The sequence below is a fragment of the Lagenorhynchus albirostris genome, chromosome 20 (genome assembly GCF_949774975.1).
Source record: "Lagenorhynchus albirostris chromosome 20, mLagAlb1.1, whole genome shotgun sequence".
Classification (NCBI taxonomy): domain Eukaryota; kingdom Metazoa; phylum Chordata; class Mammalia; order Artiodactyla; family Delphinidae; genus Lagenorhynchus; species Lagenorhynchus albirostris.
The window spans coordinates 41,940,069-41,961,551 of NC_083114.1; the positions used below are offsets into that span (position 1 = coordinate 41,940,069).

The window sequence follows — 21,483 nt, forward strand, 5'->3', positions numbered from 1 at the left end:
AAGCAGGACTAATTATTCTCATTTACAACAGAGAAAACTGACGTACAAAGAGGCTACACAGCCAGCCAATGGCTGAACGGGGTCTGCCTGACTCCAAAGCCAGCGCCCCCTTCAGTCTGACTAGGCCCCCCGTACCTAGACAGCCTGAAGGCAATTGCCACGCCTGGTCCTAGGGCCGCCCACAAGGGCCCGAGGCAACCCCTCTCCAGACACAGCCCAAGCCAGACCGGCAAGGGTAGGAAGGGAACTTGAATACTGACTTACAGAAGCCGAGGCAGGAGCTCTAGGACTGACCCAGCTGTGTCCCGGGGGCTCCAGTAGGCTCTGTTTGTTTGCAGAGCAGGCTGCAGCAGTGGGGAGCCCAGCCCGGACCTTTCTCCTGGGTCTGAGCCCCTGACCGGGGCCTGAGAGCTGCAGTACCATAAGTGGCCAGCAGAGGGACCCCTGAGTTCAGAGCTCTGCAAACCCTACACCTGCTGGGGAAGGCTGTTCCAAGGGGTCCCTGGCGGGAGAAGGGTGCCCTGGAGTCCTGCAACACCTGCCTTGAAGCCTCTCCTCCCTGCACTGCCTCCTCCCTGATGCTAACTGGTCCCTCCAGGCAGCCTTCCAGCCTCCGGCCTCCTCCCTCCCTTCAGCCTTACCCCCAGCTGTAAACAGCCCACCTCTGCCCACAGATCGCCCACCGGCCCTCTGGGCTCCCCTGGAGCCCAGTTCCCACAGAATGGACCGAGCAGGGGGCTTGGCAGAAGCTCCCGTGCCCCGGGCCAGCTGTGTCCCTGACTCTACACTTCACTTGCTCGCTCAGACCTCCATTCCCACACCTATAAAGTGGCATTCGCAAGTCTAACCTCAGTGGTACCTCAGGTGGGCGCCTCTCCCCTTCCCGACACCACCTTCTTCTCTTCCTCGGCTCTGGCTGGCCCCCCACACCACCCCAATCAGCCATTAGACCCCCACCACCACACCTTAGAGGCCCTCACCGTGAGCTGCTTGGTGGACACCCCACTCTCCAGCGCCGTCCGGTTCATGGCTCGCAGGGTCTCAAAGTCAGGGGCCTCAATGAACACCACATAAGGGACAAACTCAGCTGTTCTCAGGACCTTCACTGCCTGCAGAAGAGGAGGGTCAGGAGTTTATCCCCATGTACGTCTGGGGTGATGGGGGTGAGAACAGGTACCTGGGAATAGATGAGAATGTGGACCTGGGGCTCTGGGACATGAGTCCCGGGGATGAATGGCAAAATAGCTGGCAGGTGGCTAGGGATGGGGTGACTGGGGGTCCAGGAGGCTGAGAAAGAGGTTCTAGGTGGGCTGGGTCCCTAGCAGTAGTTGAGGGGTTATAGGGGGGTACTTGGAAATATATGGGGTAATACTGGGGGGCAAGCAGAGTACCCAGAGAGGTATTGAGCAGGCTGGGAAGGAGCAGGCCAGGCAGTACCTGGGGGTTGACATCCAGCACACACACCCGGCCGGCAGCGACCACGCCCCGGATGGAGTCGATACGTGTGCCATACAGGTTGCCCTCGTATTCACCATGTTCCAGGTATCGCCCAGCACGGATGTCAGCCTCCATCTCCGCACGGGACACAAAGCTGTAACCCTGGCCTTCCCGTTCTGAGTCCTTGGGCCTCCGGGACGTGTCTAGGGGGAAGAAGGGGCCGAATGGGCACAGGCAGGCCACACCACCTCAGACACACGTGCTCGTGCTCTACCTGCACCAAGCAGCCCTGCTGCCTTCCCGCACACCTTGCCCTCGCCCTCACCATTGGCACCCACAGACTCGAGACGTCCATACTGAGGGGACCTTCAGAAATCACTGTTATAACCCAGTGCTTACAGATGGAGGCTGAAGCCCAGAGAGGGCAATATGCAGCCTAAAGCCACACAGCAAGGCCAAGCAGACCTGGGGTCAGCACTCAGGTTCCTGCCTCTGGTTCTGTCACCAGAAGCCCTCTTTTCCACAAGGCCACACACAGCTCATAGCCCTGTTTCACATGGGTTCCCAGCTGGGCTTTTAGCAAGTGAAACATGAGAGAAGGAAAGGTAAGGCTAGCACCACCCACGTGGCCAATGGTTCCTCGCCCTCCCCAGCCTGCAGTTCCCACATCCACCCACAGAGGGCGCGCACCACACACCTCACACCCAAAGGTATCACTTAACCTGGGGCCTACGCAGATGCCCATTCAGTGCGCCCAGCCTTGGCCCCCAGGGCAGCCCCTGCTCCCTGCCTCCCACCCGGCAGGACCCAGCCCCCACTCACAGGGCACTGTGGTGCCATAGCGATCCGGATCCCACATGATGAGTCTGTTCTTCAGGCTGCGCCGGCCCACACCCTGAGCCCCGATGAGCACCAGGGTTTTCCGGCGGAAGGGGGGCATGCGGGCCACCTCCTCATAAATGAGCAACTCATGGCGGTCAAACTCTGGACAGGGAGATGTCACTGCTCATCAGGTGAAGGGCGTGGGGCTGGGCTCTCAGGGAGGCCAAGGATAAGAGGGCTGGGGCCGAGGGCAGGAGGGAAAGACAGGGCAGGGCTGAGGGACAGGACTGGCAGCATCAGAACCAGGAGATGCACAAGTCATTGGTGGGGGACAGAGGGAGCACTGAAGGAGGATGGGGGAAGGGGGCCCCCAACACCCACCTGCATTCTTGGTGGTCAAATACATCATTCGCTTCTTTTTCTTTCCTGAAATGCTGCCGCACAGGGTCCCTGGCCATAAGGAGATGAGCAAGTGAGGCCAGGCAGGGCCACATCAGGTCCCAGATTAGAGGTCTGGGGGCAGGACTGTACCTGAGGTGGGTGTCAGCTCCAGGTCCCGCTTGACAAAGGCTTTCCGCTTCTCCTCTAGGAGCTGACTGGGGATGAGCCCAGCGCTGCCCCCTTCTACGTGGCACGCCTGAAATGACCGTGGGACAAAGACGTGCCCGAGTAAGCCCTCACTGCCCGCCGACACCATACCTGGAGAGACAGCATGGGTGCCCAGGGCTCACCTGCCACCAGTTGGCGTCGTCCTGGTTTACAATCTGAAGCAGGTCCCCAGCATTGAAGCGCAGGCCGGCTTCCTTGCAGGGGATAAGGCTGTCTCTGGCTGGGTCATAGTCAAAGTGGCATTTCACAAATACCTGGGCCAGGGATTTGGCAAAGGGTCAAGGGAAGAAGCAGGGGAAGGCTGGAGGGGGCGATGCCCATTCCTGTTGCCACCCCTACCCCGAGGGTGGGGGGATGGGAGTGTCACACAGTTCACCTCCTGCCCCCTCCCCTCACAAAGATGAAAGAGACCCTGGCACTGCCCATCTAAAGGCATGATGCCACAGGCCTGCCTGGTCCACCTCCCTGGTACCAGCCTCCCTTTGCATCCAGAACAAAAGGACCCAGAAGGATGGGGATCTGCTCAGGCCTGGGGCCCTGGCCCTACCCATCAGGAAGGTGGGATCACCTGGTAAGGAACACGATCCTGGCACCTGATGCAAGATCCCTCCATCCCCCACACCCTCCCTCGGAGGAGAGGGCTCTGGCAAAAGGCTAGACAGCCAATAGGAGAGGTGAGCAGAGCAGCGAGACCTCCACAATCCACCAACCTGAAGGCATCTGTATAGAACACGTGATAACCCAATTCTGGGCACCCGTGCCTACACGCAGGCACACGGAGGGCTGCGCACGATGCAGGGATTCATTTGTACACTCAGGTACTCCAGGCTTTAGATGCGCGCACATCCCTCACACGTGTGCCTGAGTGCCCGAGACTAGGGCAAACGCGTGGCCGCATTCGCCAGATGCCTCTTGCTTTGACTACACTGGCTGGCGAGGAGGGGCTCCCGTCAGGAGGCCCGTGACCCTGGCCGCCGCCGGGAAGCTCCGCCACCCCCTGGGCCTTGTGCTGGGCGAGGGGCTTGGGGGAGGGGCCCACCTGGCGGGGCAGATGGGGCTCCTGGTAGCTGGGCAGGATCTTGAGGATAACGCTGCCGCTGGCGTTGCGCAGGAGCTCCTGCAGCGCGCGGGGGTCGCTGCCCACCGGCTGCCCGTTCACCTCCTTGATGATGTCGCCCACGTGCAGTAGGCCTTGCTGAGCCACCATGCCCCCATGCAGAATGCGTGCGATCACCAACTCGCCACCCTCCACGCGGAATGTCACGCCCTGGGGGACGGAGGGCGGGTATGATGAGGCGCCAACTGCTCCAAGTCAGAATCTTCAAATGGGTCTCATAAGAGGCCCTCCATTCTACCCTTCTAGCCCCGCCCTCACAGCGACCTTCTCTGCCATCTTCTGCCCAAATTCTCTACCTACAGGGGCACCAGTGGACTGAAAGTGGGCAGAATGGAGAGAGTCACAATGTCTGCCGTCTCCTGGGTGTGCTGGCGCCCGACCCTGGGCAGAGCTGATCCCGTCTTCATCTTCAGCCCTCTCCTGACCAGACTTGATCCCCGCCGGTCACTCTCAACCCCCCCCTCCCGAGATTCCACCGCTGGCGCTGCCCAGCGCCCTCACCAGATGCTCTCCAGCCGTCTTGCGGACGCCCACCATGCGCACTGCGTCAGGAGGCACGGGCTGGTTGCTGAACGTGGGGTCCAGGCCAGGGCTGGGGGGCGGTGTCTCATAGGTCTTTGAGGCCACAGAGTCGTGCGTCTCCAGAAGGGACTGGGGAGGCGGGGGGAAGAGGAGGGGCCATGGGGCAGTGCCCCGAGGTCCCTTCCCACCCCAGTTCTAACTTCCTGCCGGCGCCAGCCCCCCAGCAGCCCGGGAGGGGACCACACCTGGAAGTGGGGCTCCTGGAGGATGCGGACCAGCTCCGCCGCCGCGCTGCTCCGCTCGGCCAGCCGCGCCAGGTCCCGCAGGATCTCCCGCACCAGCTCTAGGTTGTTGTCCCGCACGGCCTCCAGCTTCGTCTCCTCCAGCCGCTCGTGGGCCTGGGGGCGGGGGCGGGACAGGTGAAACTTGACGCTTCCCCAAGAGCCCTGGGGTACCAAACAGTGCCCCCCCACCAGCTCCCAGGCATCTTCCCACCCCCAGATGCTGACTTTAGACCCCATCCACAGCACTGCTCCTGGTATCAGTCTCAGAGCCTCACTCACTCAGACACAAGCACACTCACACGTGCGCACAGGTGCCTTGCTTTCTCCTTTCTCCCCCAAGACAGTGACTGGGACTCAGTTTAGGGAAGAGAGAATCCAAAGGATAAAATTTCATTTCCATCTCTTGCCACAGAGGACCATTAACATCATCAAACTCCCCAGCCTCCAGAACCCTATAAGCATCTGAGTTCAAGGACAGCTTCTTCCAACCGACATCATGGCTGGGTGGGGTCTTGGACACCCTGTAGCCCAGATTAAGGAAGCCGGGGAAGTGGAGTAGCTTGCCCAAGGTCACAGGGACTCTAACTTGGGTCTCCAAGCCTTGAGCCCAGTGCTCCCAGTGAAGAAGGGGACAAGATATCAGTACGTGGTACCAGGAGAAGGTCCTGCACCTCCTTGTTGCTCTACTGACTCTGGGCTCCATGACAATGAGCATGGGCTCCATGACAAGGTGCTCTGAAAAGGGAAAAGGAAGCCTTTGCCAGTGACGAGCCCAGTGGGGAGAGTTATGTTATGTTAAGTGGGAAGAAAGGAGTCCCATTTCAGGGATATACATGCAGACTTCTTTTTCCCTCTGAATCATCTGAAAGATAGTTGCAGACAAAAAGTACTTCGCCGGGCTTCCCTGGTGGCGCGGTGGTTGAAAGTCCGCCTGCCGATTCAGGGGACAAGGGTTCGTGCCCCGGTCCGGGAAGATCCCACATGCCGTGGAGCGGCTGGGCCCGTGAGCCATGGCCGCTGAGCCTGCGCGTCCAGAGCCTGTGCTCCGCAACAGGAGAGGCCACAACAGTGAGAGGCCCACATACCCCCCCCAAAAAAAGTACCTCGCCTCAAAGTACTTCGGCATGAATCTCCTAAGAACAAACAGGAGATCTGCTATATAAACTACAGTGCCATTATCACGCGCAAGAAATTCAGCACTGACACACAATATAGTATTATCTAGAAGACAGTCCATGCCCATGTTCACTATTGTCTCAAAAACATTCTTTATAGCTTTATTTTTCTGATCTACAATCTAACCAAGATCACGTGTTAAATTTGGTTGTCACATCTTTTTATTCTCCTTTAATCTAGAACAGACTCCAATCACTCTTAGTCTTTCAGGGCTTTTTTTTTTTTTTTTTTTTCAGGTCAAGCAGTAAATACACATGTGGTTTTGTTAGATATTGACAAACTCCCCTCCGTGGGGCTTGTGCCGCTTTGCCATCCCACCAGCATTAGCTGAGAAACTTTCCTGAAGCCTTGCCACCAGAGTGTGTGATCAAACCTTTGAATGTCTGCCAATCACATGGATAAGAAACCATCTCTCAGTGGGGTTTGATTTGCATTTTGCTTATTATGAGTGAAACTGAGCAGCTCTTCATATGTTTAAAGGCCATCTGTATATCTTTTTCTGTGAACTGTCTGTTCATGTCTTCTGCCAATTTTTCCATCAGATCTTGTTTCTTCCTTTTTCTCACTTTTTTAAACATTCTCTATATTAGGAAAATAAGCCCTTTATCTGTAATACGTCTTGCAAATATTTACCCCCAGTTTGTCATTTGTCGTTTGACTCAGCTTATGTTTTTTTGTCAATGCAAAAAATATATATTTAATGTAGTTAAATTTATTAACATTTTATGCATCTGAATTTTGAGGCATAGTTTTTTTAAAAGGCATTCCTTACACACAGATCCATGTTTCCTTCTAGAATGTGTATGGTTTGTTTTCTCAATCTCTGATCTTCTTGGAAGTTTATTTTCATGTACAGTATAAGGTATGGACTTACTTTGATATCTTTCCAAATGACTATCCAGATATCCCAATACCATTTAATAAAAATCCATAAGAAAATTATTCCTTAATTTTCTATGTGTGATAATGATAGTGTGGTTTTTTTTTAAGAATCTTTATCTTTGGGCTTCCCTGGTGGCGCAGTGGTCGAGAGTCCGCCTGCTGATGCAGGGGACACGGGCTCGTGCCCCGGTCCGGGAAGATCCCATATGCAACGAAGCCGCTGGGCCCATGAGCCATGGCCGCTGAGCCTGCGCGTCCGGAGCCTGTGCTCCGCAACGGGAGAGGCCACAACAGTGAGAGGCCCGCAAAAAAAAAAAAAAAAAAATCTTTATCTTTTATCTATACAAATTGAAATACAGATAAAATTATGTCTGAGATTTCCTTCAAAACAATTCAGGAGAGAGAGGAGGAGGAGGTGGAGGTATGCATAAAACAAGATTGTTCATGAGTTGTTAAATGTTGAAGTAGGATAATGGATGATGGGGGTTCAAGAAACATTTTTGAAAATTTCCATAATAGAAAGTTGTTCAAGCCCATGAGATGGGGAGATTTTAATAACATCTCATAAGGATACTCTGAGGATTTGGTGAGATGGACACAGTGCCTGGCACACAGCAGGTGCTCAATAAAGGCTCGCTCCTTTCCTGTCTTCTCTTCCCCAAACGGGCCAGGGAAACAGCATCCCACACAGGGAGGCATACTGGCCCCACTGTCGCTAAATCATCCTCTGCTGGGGGAGCAGCATTTCAGCCTGACTCCCACAGTCTGGCTGGGCAGAGGGTTCCCTGCTGGGGAGACAGACAATTGAAGGGGCAAAGGAGTAGTACTCGGAGCCCCGTTATGCCTTGATGATCCTCAGAAGCCAGAGGGCAGAGACATGCCCCAGAAGGTTCCACCAAACCCTGTGTGATCTTCACTCATTAAGCTCAGCACAGCCCACAGAGCTTGACTCCGTTACCAGTGTCTAGACAATGCTGAGAGCCCAAGGCCCCAGGAAATGTTTCAAGAATAAAGAAAGGCACTCAGGCTTGCAACCGTCTCACCATGGTGACCCTGGCCAGGCTCCTTCGGGTTGACGGGAGCTAGCTCTGGCCCAGGTTACGTGAGAAGCATCGAGGTTGCCCATTTTAGCTTTAGCATCTTCTGCTCCATGGATGAAGAGGACAAGTTTCCCCGGAAGCCCTCACTTAACCAAGCAGGAAGCCAGCGTGTCTCCCACGCCTTTTACCTCCCACCTTTGACTTAATGACCCCTCCCCCTAGGCCGATCCATTCCTCCGCCTGTGGCCCCCCCGGATGTCTTACCCACAGATGGAAGATCACAAGCTCAACCTTCATGGGCCAGAGGAAACTTTAAACATTCAATCATTCAAATACAAAAGAAACACTAGCAGCAGGCTGACCCAAACAGCTGATTGACCAATACTGAGAACACCCAACATGTGTCACGATTTGCAACATACTTTTCAGGGACTTTGGGAACTCAGAATTGGATTAATCATACCTTTGGCTCATGACGTATTCTCATCATTGGTTTGTGCACGGCCTCCTTTTAGTTGGTTGGTATTAAATTAGGTACTTTTGTAATAATACAACAAGGATCTAAGTAGCCACCACTTAAATAATAAAGGAGGATCTTGACCATATCCTACATCTAATCACATGCCCCGCACACCCATCCACCCACCTCTCCTGCTCAGAAACCACCACCTTGATTCCCTGTGTTCATCACGCCCTGGCTTCTCATTTTACATAGTTTTATTGTATCTATATGTATTCAGTATATTCCTAAAATAAATACTGTTTTTAGTTATTTTAACCTTTAAAAAAAGGGAATTGTGCTATATATGATTCCTGGAGGCCTGATTTTTTTTTCACTTAGTATTAAGTGAAAAATTGTTTCACTTACTATTTTTTTTGCAAAGATTTACTCTTATTTTTCATATTAGGTGAATACATATTCACTTAATATTAATTTTCATTTAATGTTATTTTGCTAAGATTCATTCTTTTTTCCCATATCACATTAGTTCATTCATTTTTTTTTTTTTTTGACCATGCCACACAGTATGCGGGATCTTAGTTCCCTGACCAGGGATTGAACCTGCGCCCCCTGCAGTGGAAGCGTGCAGTCTTAACCACTGGACCGCCAGGGAAGTCCTAGTTCATTCATTTTAATGGCTGTATTATAGTCCATCGTGTGACTATGCCGTATCTGATTCATCTCCTCTCTCCTTGAAAGGCATCTGGGTCATTTCAGGTTTTTGCCATTCCAAACAGTACTACTATGACCGTTCCAGTCTATGTCTCCTGGTGCACATGTGAGTTTCTCCCAGGAGCAGAATTGCTGGGCCAGGGGCTATATACATGTTTGATGGTAAAATAACACACTTGACAGACATTCCACTTAAATGTCACAATGACCCTGTGAGATTAATAGTATCAAGGCCATTTTCCCAATAAAGTATCCGAGGCTCTAATGGGTAAAATGAATTCCTTTTCACAGCTCATGGGTGTACAGCAGGGACTCCTGTCAAAGTTTCCTGAGCGTCCCCACAGCTGTGATGTCACTATCTGGGCGCCTGTTTTTAGAAAGCGTGCTCTTGTACAACACACACTACAGTATTGGAGGCACAAGGCCCCACAGCCAGGAGAGTGGTTTTGAATTTCTGTGGTAACCATTTGCTTAATTCGGCTCTGAAAAATCACCCTCAGCACAGCAGGGGCTTAAGCTCCTTATAGACCAGAAACTTGGGCCAGGTTCACACTTGGCTAATGGTAGAGCCGGCCCTTAAACCCAGATCTTTCAGCTCCCGATCCAGAGCCGGATGTAAACTGCAGATGCAGAAATGCCACACAGCTTTTCTTTGAAAATCTTTTTCCCTCTGCCTTCCCACTCCAACCTCTCTGATCAGGAGACAGAATTCTCATTTGAAGCCCAGGCTCATAATTAAGTAGTTCAAAATCTGAAAGTCCAGAGTGTGGTAAGCCAGAAAGGAAAGGGACTCTTCAACCTGGATTTGGCCGTGTGACCTGCTTTGGACAATGGGACAATAGCAAATGTGATGCGAAACAGAGGCTTGGAAAGTGCCTGGGATTGCGGGCTGGTCTTCCACGGCTGCTGAGACCACCATGTGAAGCAGACTGGGCCACCCTCCTAGAGGATGAGAGACCACACCATCCTAAACATTGCAGTCTTCCCAGCTGAGACCCCAGACATGTGACTGAGGCTATCCTAGACTACCCCATCCCAACGGAGTAAGCTCAGACCAGAAAAACCACCCAACCAATCCACAAAATCATGGGACATAAATCAAAGTTGTTTTAAGCCACTGTGCTGTGGGGTGGTTTGTTACACAGCGAAAGCTAACTGATGCGCTGGGCTCCCCACCACTGTAGCCTCTGTTTGTCATGTCCCCTGGTCAGAGTCTCCATCTTAGTGACCCTCCTGGCCCCTCATTCTTGTAAGGCCCTGCCTTGCTTTGCCAGCTCTCTCACCTCCCCCTTGCCACAGGACTGGAGTCTTCCCTATGAACTCTAGACCAATGGCCAAGACTGCATTATAACAACTCTTTATGGTTTAAAAATGCTTCCACATCCATGACCTCCCCCATCCCGACCACAACTCTGAGAGGTAAGCATCGTTATCCCCGTTTCTCAGAAGAAATGACTGAAGCTCAGAAAGGTTCTCAGACCTACTAAAGTCACACAGCTAGCCAGTGAATCTTCTGACTCCAAACCCTGTGCTTTTTCTTCTTCATCTCATGTGGATTAGTTCACAGGCCTCCCAGCTGGCAGATGTCCCCACTGGTAACAGTTTACCTAAATTTCTGACTGTCATCTGCCTTTGATTTCTCGCCGTGGCCTTGTCCGTCGTTGGAACACCTGTTACTGGGTCCATGTCAGAGCTCCCAGATGTCACCCACCTGCCAGGGCTGCCACCTGCTGTCTGTAGCCAACCCTCTGGATCTGTGATCTGCCTGCCAAATTTGACTTCCTTCAGAACCTGTAACTCTCTGGGTTTGTCCCCTCAGGGACCTGCTCCTCCCTGGTCCCAGATCTACCCAGTGTAGCCCCTCCCACATCATCTGCCACATCCCTGGAGAGGAGAGTCATCAGGGTAAGGGAAGGAGGTGAATAGTTACCACATGGGGTTCCAACTGGACTCCGCTCCTGTGGGTTTCTGGGCCACCAAGCTTTTGCAGCTGGACCTTTGATCAAAGTACTTTGTCTAATAGGTTTGAAATTGATCTGTGTGTACATAATCATTAAAATAGGTGAGAAAGAGTAAGAAGTAGGTTCTGTTGTCCAAAGCAAGTCACACAGTCAAGCCCAGACTGAAGAGCAGAAACTCTCCCTTTTGATGAGAAGACTGGCAAAGTTGCATTGTAAAGGGTCACGCATGAAGGGATCGGAAAGATTTCTACTGAGCTCAGACGGGCCTTTATGGAGATTCACTTCCTGTTTGTTTCACAGCTAGATGGAGAGAAGTCACTGGGTTGCCTTAGCCCCTGAGCCTCTTACGGGGGTCTCAGCATTGAAGACATGTCCACACTCCCTTCTGTTGTGTTAATGCACAACTGGAACCATTCTAGGAATTTCTTGGGAGGAAATTCTGGCCGGCTTACCCCAAGAACACTTCTGGAGAAGGGAGTTTACTTACGGTCTGACACAGCACATTGGTAATTTCTCAATCAGGCAGGGGTCCCAGGACTGGGACATTGCAGGGCTCAGTGAGAAAATGACAGACTCGGGTTCCCTCAGGAGAAGAATAAACTTTCTGACAGTTCATTGCCATAGCCCTAGCTCTGTGCCTGGGACTTGGTGAGCACGCCATAGATATTTGTTGAATAGAGGATGGATGACAGTGACTAAGTGAAGGACAGAGCCATCCAGCCAGTGATCCCATCTTTGGAGAGCTGTCAAATGGGTTCCACAAGGCCATCAGAGAGGAATGCTATGGGGGTGGGGGTGGGAGGGTCACACCTTGCAGGGTGCTGGCTACAGGATCTTCTAACCCAGAGGTTCTGCATCCCGAGAGCCCCTCCTTATTTCACTGGCTGTCCCGCTGTAGAAGCAATAGCTAGAGTGACTCAGAGATGATGTGGTTTAATAAATCCAACCGTGAAGTCCGCTTTGGAAGGTTACAGATGTTGAGGTTCAAATGTGCATACTCAGCAACTCCACTACCAAGTGTCCACCCTAGAGAAACTCTCACCCACGTGCAGAAGCAGATGGATATGAGGATGTTCACGGCAGCTCTGTGCTTTACAGAGGCAAGTCAGCGACAGTGTGCCTGTCTCTCAGCAGGGGAACTAGTAAATGAATACACTGGGCTCTATTCACCTATTGGAATACCACACAACAGTTCAGATGAATCTATATCTCTACGCATGTCAATAACTATATTACTTATATGAACTAGAAATCTCAAAAACCACAGCTGCTTACACTATCATTCCATTACGCAAAGCTTAAAACCACATATAACAGGGGCACGTTGTTTACATCTAAATACGTGTAAAGGCAAGACAGGCACACATTCAGGGGAACAGCATCATCGACTCAAGCCAGGGGTCACCTGTGGGCAGGGGAAGCAGTGGAAATGAGGAAAAGGGGAGAGGCATTCACTGGATCACGCTTTTATTTCTTAAAAAGAAAGAGCAGGAACTAAAGCAAACATGGCCAGCATTCACATGCTGGAGGTGGGTACTCAGAGGTCTGTTATGTGCTTTTTCTACACACTCTCTTGTATTCACTCATTCAATAAATATTCAGTGAGCACCTACTATGTGCCAGGCACTGTTCCAGGCTCTGGGGATACAGTAGCAAATCAAGCAGACATCCCTGTCCTCAAGGAGCTCGTAATCTCTCTGTATGAAACATGCATAATTCCTTGTTTTGATTTTTAACACATGAATCCAATCCTTGACCACCGAATGAGAAGCAGCTTGCCTTTCTCCTTTCCCCTACAATCTGCTCAGTTTTCTCTTCCCCAGAACCTCCCACTAGCGACCCTCTCACACCTCTCATCTTCCATCGTTAATGACTGCCCTTGGTCTTCAGCCATTCCACAGATGATAACATACCGGGCTGTGTCCCCAGGACACAGCATCCCCTGTAGCAAGGGGGCCTAGTTCCCTTCCACGCCCCATGTCGGGGCCGACCACAGCTGTCCTGTGACAGAGTCCCCACCCTCACCCTGTGGAAGACCCATCACCTGATTGTACCGCCCTCCCCCTCCCCGCCATCACTGTCATTGCCAACTTCCTGGTTACGCTCACCACCATTCACTGGAGACCCTGGGACTGCCTCTAGTCTCCCCCCGCCACAACACCTGTGTAGACACCCCATCCCACGAGCCCTCCATTCCTAGATGTCTCTTTTTTAAAAAAATATTTATTTGGCTGTTCCGGGTCTTAGTTGCGGCATGCTGGATCTTTAGTTACGGCCTGGAGGCTCTTAGTTGCGGCATGCAGGATCTAGTTCCCTGACTAGGGATCGAACCCAGGCCCCCTGCATTGGGAGCACAGAGTCTTAGCCACTGGACCACCAGGGAAGTCCCAGTTCCTAGACTTCTTTAACATCGATGACCTTCCCGTCCACTGCAGCCACATCCTAGATTGTCATGTCACCCCCAGAACTGTCCTCCTTGGAAATCTTTCACTTCCCAACCCTCTCTCTGACCTCGGCCTTCATTTCTTCCAGCTATACGCTCTATCCCCAAATCTGGAGAGCCCCCAGGCCTTCACCTCCGTTTTCTCCCTGCCCCTCTGTCTGCTCCTGGCCACTCTCCCCTCCCCTCCCAACCTCGGCCCCAGAGGTGATGCTCTGGACCATTCCCACCTCTCCCTGCATCTCAGCCTCCCACAGCCCCCATCCAGCACAAGCCCTGGACCAAAGCCACCCTCTGTGTCTCTGGCCTGAGTCACCCCCACCCTGGGATTGACAGTCTGGAGCCCTGTCGATCCCGCTCCCCGGCTTTGGTGAGTTCCCTCTCTCCCCTTCAGTTACTAATTAGTTGAACCTTCACTTCCAAATCCCCCCCTCCGCCCCGCTCCACTCAACCCCTGACCCCTGATGGCCAGCTGAAGACTGCCCGCCTCCCCTGAGAAATCTGAGCCATTAGCATGATTCCCTGCGGCTCCCAGCCTTGGGAGTTCTCCTCACCCTCCGCAGCGAAGGATCGCCCCCTCCCCAGTCTATCCTTGCTTCTTATCTCACGTGAAGGCAGCACCAGACTTACACTTGCCCTGTGCAGAATCCCAGGTGCGTGGCTACCCGCACCCCTCACCTTCCACACCCAAATATCAAGGACTGACAATTTACTTCCTAAATATTTCTTTCATCCTCCCCTCCCTCAAGCCCTGTTACCACAGGTCTAGTTCAGGGCCATCCCTGACGCTGGTCTCTCCAACTCCAGCCATGACCCTCCAACCATCCTCCTTGTGGCTGCCAGAGCGATGCTCCTAAAACACCCGTGTGCCGTCATCACACCCATGCTTAAAACCCACAAAAGGCTCCAAGTTGCTCACAGGACATCACAGGACGATGCCCGAGCCCCAGGCATAGCCCCCAGGGCCCTTCACCAGCTGCCAACATCTCCACAGCTCACGCTCCCCGTCTCACACCTAAAGCTCCGGCCTCACGCTGACACTTGCAGCTCCTGTACACTTCTGGCTCTTTCTCACCTCTGTTTCTGCTCAAGCAACATTCCATGGCATGGAATGCCCTGCCCCTCCTTCTCATACTTCAAGACTCAGCACAAATGGCCCTTCCTCCAGGAAGTCTTCCCTACCCGCCCTGGGCTGGGTCAGGCATCTGTCCCTTACACTCCCCAAACGCCTAGCACATCTGCCTCTATCACTGCTGTTACCAAAGTGTTTTATAACTTTCTGTTTTAGTGAGTCTCTCCCCCACCTGATATGTGGCAGGTGACCTTAGATAGATGTCCGCACAAAATGCCCAAAGGCAGAAAGCTAAGCAGGATGAACTCTGGAGATTCCAAAGCACAGGCATGCTCACCCCTAACCAATCATACCCTCTACAAGTTGGCAGTCACCAAACACCCATCCATGTGGGCACATCTACACACTCACCAGTCAGGCGTGGGGGCAGCCTCCCTGCCTGCAGTGTCTCAGATTCATCACCTGGGCATGGATGTCCATGCTTACCCCCCTCTGGGGGTCTCCGGTGCCACGTGCCCCATTCCCAGCACCCCTGTGGCTGACATCCCCCCACACCCTATGCCTCCCCAGGCACAGTGCCCTTGTGTCAGCCTCCCTGGAGCACTCTACCTTGGCCAGGGATCTCACTATAGGACTTTCCATAATGCCTCGAAGGAAGATCAGGTCCAGTTCGGCTGCCCCTGTGGCATTGGGGAGGGATCCCAGGTTGTCCAGGACTTGCTGCATGGCTGGAGGGAAGGAGCAGGCAGTGAGACACACAAGTACCAGCTGAGCACAGGGGACCCAAACACACCATAGAAACCCTGCCCTTCTTACCCCACATCCCACAGAAGACAGCGCCTCCCCGGCAGCACATACTTCCCTGCCCGGCACTCCTGGGACTCCTTGAATGCCTGGGGCAGGGGCCCTAAGAAGGGAGGGGCAATTTCCTTAGCCCGTTCTCTAGGCCCTAGGTAATGTTAGCCTGGGCAGGTGGAAGGCTCCAGGCACCAGGAAGTGGACTCTGAGGTGGGGGGAGGGGAGAAAAGAAAACAGGTGTCAGGTTCCAGGTTCTGCCCTAAACCAGAGAACCACATCATTCAACCTCTGGATGGGCTGAAGCCACAGGACTCAGCCACCTGCACGTGGCAGGCTCAGGGATGAGAAACGGTGCTTGGAGCACGTCCCTGAGTGCAAGTCAAGCAGGCAGCCATGCAGGAGGTCAGGGCCTACCCAGTATCCAGTACCAGCTGCGCCACTAATTCAGAGTGATTTTGCACTAGTCACTGTCCCTCACAGGCCTCAGTCTTTCCTTCCTGTAAAATGGGTGGATTAAACTGGTTGCTATCTACAGGCCCTTCAGCTCTGAAAGACAATGACCCAGAACTTAATACAGGTCATAGGAAGCCAGGGCTGAGGCCCGGAACACTGGTAGGAGCTGGGGAAACAGGCACCCTGGGGCTTGGGATGGTTGTGGACACCCAAGGGCAGAGGGCAGACCAAGTCATCCCAGGGATCAGCAAACCCTCAGCCTGGGATGGGACATAAGCAAGGGCATGAGAACACCTGAAGCTGGGCCACTGCTGAGGTCTGAGGTGGGGGTTGTCTTCCCTCACCAGCAGAGGTGGGAGCTCCTGGCTGTGGCAGGTTCTGGGGGAAGGAAGGGAGAAGCACAGTGTGCCCAGCTGGGGGCAGAGATGGGCAGGGGGTATCATTACTGTGCCACCCTGCTACCCACGCCTACGTCTGCATAACAGCACCCAAACCGGGGAGGAGGAGGGGTGGTGGGTACAGTCCCTGGCAACTCTCACGGCTCTCGGCAGTGCCCCCCTCCTCCAGGACGGAATGGGGGTGGGACGCAGGAGGCTTTGAGACTGGAGCTAGCAGCTACTGTCCAGGGACTCTCGGCCTCCCAACCTCTTCCCCCTCATCCTTCCCACCTTCTCCAGAAAAGACACCCACACCTGCCCTCCAGACCCCTTCTGCTCAGGCCTGGGCTTGGCATTGGTCAGACACCTGCAAGGCCCTTAGTGGGCTCAGAAAGAGGCCAGGGCAGGGACCCTTCCCGCTCTGCCAGGATATCCTGGGACCCTCCCTCTCCAGTCATCCTCACACAGATACTCCCCAGCCTGCCAGCCATCGGGAGGACTGAGCCAGGGGAGTTGGTGCCCTCAGCCCAGGCCAGCGCTCCCGGAGGGCCGCGCCCCCAGACCCTTAGGCTCCCAGAGAGCCCGCTCCTAGGGACTCTCTCCAGATGCCCCAAAGCCCGCAGGACCAGCCCCCAGCCTCCCCACCCCACCTTTCCCTACCTTCCCTCCGGAGCTCGGCTTCCTCAGAGGAGCCCAGGGATATACCCTCCAAAGAGGCCCCGCAGCCCGGGCTGCCGGCCATGGCTGCCCCCGACCCGGCCCCGGGCTCCCGGAGTAGCCTCTACGCCGCCGCCGCCTTCCCGGTCAGAGGCTGGCAGCGCTGGAGGAGGCGGGACTCAGAGAGCGCCCTCTGCAGGGTCAGCCAATAGCAAGGCTCAGCTGTCTGACCGCCTTGCTGATTGGCCAAAGCCCCGACTGTAGCAGAGAGGCGGGGAAGGGGCGGTGGGAGGGTCCTTGTCCCACGGGTGGCAGGATCCCCCAGTTTTAGTACCTACCACTAAAAGGGAAGGAGGCGGCTGAGAGAAGGTTTGCAGGGCGAAGGGGTTAAGCGTGCAGCCCCTTCAGGACGGGAGCGGTGCTCAGAGACCCTCCTCTCCCAGCCCAGCCGTGAGAAACCCAAGGTGGGTGGGGACTTGGCCCCATCTTGTTCCCGCCCCGCCTCCTGCAAGTCCCTCCTCTATTACACCCCATGCCACCTCCTCTTGAGCCTTCCGACCTCTCCTCTCAGTCCCCTCTCCAAGCCCAGTTTCCTTTACAATGACCCCCTCCGGATCTAAGGAAGCCACCAAGAACGACTCTCGGTCCTCCGCCAGGAGGCTGCGGCACCACTGTGGCATGGGACAAATACCTCAAGCCCCAAATGCCTCCCCCAGCTGCTAGCCATGAAGCGGTGAGGGGGAGAAGAAGGAGGGAAAGGGGTGACACCACTGTGGGCAGGGAAGGGCGCCCCAAGCCCTCTGACCCCACATCTCAGCAGCAGCTTCTCCCTCCCCATCTCCCAGTTGCGCTCCCCCTTGCTTAAGGGGGTGATGCCCGTGGGCAAGTCAGGCATCTTGGGGTTGGGGAAGGGAAAAGGTGAGGGAGCATTCACGCTGCAGAGACCAGGGGGTCCGGGGGGGAGGGGTGGGTGGGGATTTGAAAGTTACCCCAGCCCAGAGCCACCATTCATTCCTCTGAGACCCTGTACCCATGAAGCCACCACTAGGCGCTGCTGCTGCCACCGGACTGCCATTCCCTGAGGAGTGACACCAGGTCACAGCACAACCATGGTTGCCATGGCAGCAAGCAGGATTACACACTAGGACACTAACCCAGAGATTTAAAGGGACAGCTCCAACTGAAAGCCCCACATCCTAGCCTTGATTCAGAGAAAGGAGGGAACCAGCTGAAGGGGGAAGGGAGGGCAGAGCTGATGGACTGGAGCCCAGCGGTAAGCTGTCTAAACTCTCAGCCCATGCCAACACCCATGTATCTCCAACCCTCAGGAAAAGGACTCCTCCACCTTACTAGAAATAGAGTTGGGGTCTCTCTGCTAGAGGAATACACCCACACCATCTCCCTCTCTCCACAATGATAGTGGCCATATTGACACATAGGTAAGGGTAGAAGGACCCTGCTAGCTTCACTCTCCGCAGAGCCCAAGGCAAGGACCTCTGGGGGAAGGCAGAGGGGACGGGGAGGGTGAACCTGACCTTAGAGGCATGGGCGCAGCTGTCTATCAGGCCCATGGGAAGTGTAATGACCACCAAATGAGGAGGGGCAGAACCCACCATTAGATTTTCGAGGCCAGGAGCCAAGTCCAGCCCCAGGGTAGGCACAGAGGGCCACCTGAGGGAAAGACAAGACTCCTATGCTTTGAGTCTCCCATCACCTCTTTACAGAGGCGGAAACACAGGCTCCAAGAGGTGAAGCAGCTTGCTCCTATCCTTCTTCCTTTGAATATGGAAAGGCAAAGCAGCCCATGGCACAACACCCAAGGCAGCAGGTGCCCCAGGAGTCCTCAGAGGAAGCAGGCCCTCACCCCCCCACCGGGCTCCACTCCCTGCCCTGTCCCCCACCCCACCAGGGCTTATCAAGAGGCCTGCAGCAGGGAAACTAAATTGCTGGGCCTTCCCCTCCCTCTACACCCCTCCCAGGCACTATTAATGGGTTTACTGGACAGTCCCAGATTGAGAGGCCTTTAATCACAGGCTCAGGGATGGGCTTAATTAACCCCTAAGCAGCTTACACAGGGGCCCAGGGAGGCTGGAGCAGCAGGGGGAGGCACTGAGCCCTCCAAGACTGCAGAAGCTGGGGGACATTGGTACAGTCCCGCCACTGCATGGAGAACAGGCCCTTCCTGGGGGACAAGGGGGTCACAGATTAGGCTCTGGCCCATTCACAGCAGCCTTCACTTTCCTAGTTCAGTTTGTCAGAGGAGAGGAACAGGCAACTCAATCTAACCAAACTGGTGGGCCTGAAACATCTTGCAGAGGCAGCAACAGAGCCTAGAGAGAGGGAAGGGGCTACATGGGTAGGAGGCATGCAGGCAGGGGAAAATTCAGAGAAATCAGAGCAATACAAGAGCAGTTTACAATTGTCAGGGCCCTTAGAAAGCCTCTAGCACAGGGCCCTTCACCCGGTGGGTCTCTGAATGCACTTAAGGGGGCATCCCTGAAGCCCTGGAGTAGAATGCAGATTCTGTGCATAGAAGACTTTGTCTATGATGAGGACCCTCAGCTTTCATCAGATTCTCAATGGGATTCAGGACCAATACAAGTTAAAAACACTGCTCTTCTCCCATCGCTTCATCTTCCAGATGGGGAAACCTAGGTCCTAAAAGGGAGGTGACTGGCTCAGGGCCAAAGGTTAACAACTCAGCAGCACAGCATAATAATTGTGAATGTTCTTAATGGTAACGTGCTTTCTCTGTCATAGCCTTTACACCTCTTTACAGAAGAAGAGACGCAGGCTCCAGGAATTTAAGCAGCTTGTTCCTGAGGCTTCCTAGCTTGTCTGGGTGACCCACACCCTTGCCCTAAAACCTCCTATAGAACTAAGTCGAGGCTTCCTGACCTGGCATTCTCCACGCACAGCTTCCTGCGCCCCAGCACACACACACTCCCATCTTAGCACGTGACAGTCCACTCTACCCATCTGGTGGGCACTGCACCGTGGACTTGTCCAGAGCATGCATTCCCCTGGCCTCCCTGGAGGTGAGCTGTGCTGTGTCTCCAGCCCCACCCTGGGGCGGGTGCAGAGGGTGATAGAAGTTGCCAAAGAGATGGCCGAGCAGCTGGGTGGAGCAGCTGCGGCAGGGGTAGTTTGTTCTTCCAGGGGAGCTGTGGGAGTGCCTGATTGCTGCTCCCCACCCTCTGAACCACTGATATACACTGACATCCCCACTCCCTTCTTACCAGACTCAGAGTTGGTGGCGGCAACTGGCATGGTGAAATCAGCAAGGGCTCTGAAATGGCTCTCCTGGAGGAGGGGAGACAGGAGGTTGAGAAGGCACGAGGGCAAAGCAAGGGAAGGAATCAGGAAGGGCCTCGCCTTCAGGATCACCCAGCGAGGTAGGGGAGAGGGCATTGCCCTGACACTAAATGATCCCACAGTCCTGGGAGGCAGGAAGAGCAGATATTACATGCCCATTTCTCCAAGGAGGAGGAGACAGAGGATCAGAGAGGTTAGTTGATTTGCCCAAGGTCACAAAGCTAATAAAGAGAGCTACAATGAAAACCCAGGTTTTATGACTCAAAAAAAATTGTTTCTGCCTACCATCTGTCTTTTTTTTTTTTTTTTTTTGAGAGAGAGAGAAAGGGTGGGAAAAAGTCCAGTTTGAGTCAAAAGCAGGAAAGATGGGTGTTCCCTGACTTGAAGCTCCGTGGGTCAAGAACCGCATCAGTTTTCTTTTGCCTCTGGATCCCAGACCTAGCGCGGTGTAAATGCGTAAATGTGTAAAAACGTTTGTCCATCTCTCTGACAGAAATGATGTCATTCATCCCCAAGGCCTCTCTTGCTTCCTCTTTCTCCCCCTGCCCCTTCTTAGCTGGAGCTGGGACAAGGAGAGCAGGGGCTCTGGGCAGAACCAGCCATGGAGTTTACAGACCCAGTTCCCATCCCAGGTCCTCCCCAAGCTGGGGTTGGATCCCTCATTCTCCAGGGGAGGGTGCAGGTGGGTAACCCACCATTCTTCCTCACTTTGCCTTCCTGGGTCTGTGCTGCTGGAGAAAACCCTAATTCCTGGTTGCCTTGACAACAGGAGGCGGTGGCTCACAGCAGGGGTGGGGGAGTGCAGGGAAGCAGCTGGCAGTGCCCACTTTAGGACTGAATGCTACTGGGCCCTGGGGGTGGGGGAGCCACAACTTCACCTCCCCCACCAAAAGGTCCCTAGAGGGACCACTACCTGATTTTAATAAAATCTTCTCTCCTCCTATCACCTTCCCAGGCCTGAGCTGGTCATCTGAGCTCAAGTAGCAGAAATTACAAAAGTGGAAGGATGGCTCCCCTTCCTCCTGCATCTGCCCCTGAGAACAAGGAAGAAAGGAGCTTTCAGGGAGAGGAAGGGCACCCCCTGTCAGGCTAGCACCCAGGCTGGGAGCAATGCCCAGGATCCACTGTACCAGCTAGTGCGCCGGGCGCCAAACCCTGCTGTCCTATTCCTAGACATTATCGAGGAGGGCTCCCTTCCTGCCCCCTCCCAGGTCCCAAGGACCTGGAACCTGCAGCCCTCTCCTGGCTGGAGCTAATCTCCCTGACGGTTGCTGGCAAAGAGAACTCCCGATGTCCTCCTTCCCCCGAGGGTGGAAGGTGGGAAGAGGCAGGGAGGATCCTGTCCCC

At 54.2% G+C, this 21,483-nt stretch overlaps 1 protein-coding gene across 20 annotated transcripts in view; it reads right to left on the bottom strand.

Annotated features, from left to right (window-relative positions):
• MPP2 (MAGUK p55 scaffold protein 2) overlaps positions 1-21,483 on the bottom strand; it is a 38,996-nt gene that overhangs the window by 16,190 nt on the left and 1,323 nt on the right. For 2 of the 20 annotated variants that reach the window (XR_009537805.1, XM_060136054.1), the window contains exons 1-11: positions 16,825-17,140; positions 15,146-15,264; positions 4,753-4,905; positions 4,487-4,636; positions 3,908-4,135; positions 2,991-3,122; positions 2,791-2,896; positions 2,641-2,709; positions 2,260-2,421; positions 1,438-1,640; positions 981-1,109 (exon numbers count right to left, since the gene is read on the bottom strand). Coding sequence is in view for 18 of the 20 variants with exons in the window: in XM_060136054.1 (XP_059992037.1) it covers positions 981-1,109; positions 1,438-1,640; positions 2,260-2,421; positions 2,641-2,709; positions 2,791-2,896; positions 2,991-3,122; positions 3,908-4,135; positions 4,487-4,636; positions 4,753-4,905; positions 15,146-15,264; positions 16,825-16,906 (1,533 nt within the window). In the remaining 2 variants the exon portion in view is untranslated. Of the gene's footprint in view, positions 1-980; positions 1,110-1,437; positions 1,641-2,259; positions 2,422-2,640; positions 2,710-2,790; positions 2,897-2,990; positions 3,123-3,907; positions 4,136-4,486; positions 4,637-4,752; positions 4,906-15,145; positions 15,265-15,352; positions 15,540-15,748; positions 16,054-16,081; positions 16,182-16,824; positions 17,146-20,060; positions 20,125-21,049; positions 21,183-21,483 lie in introns of those variants that run through there. The other 18 variants (XR_009537804.1, XM_060136051.1, XM_060136064.1 and 15 more) reach the window with 15 other exon arrangements.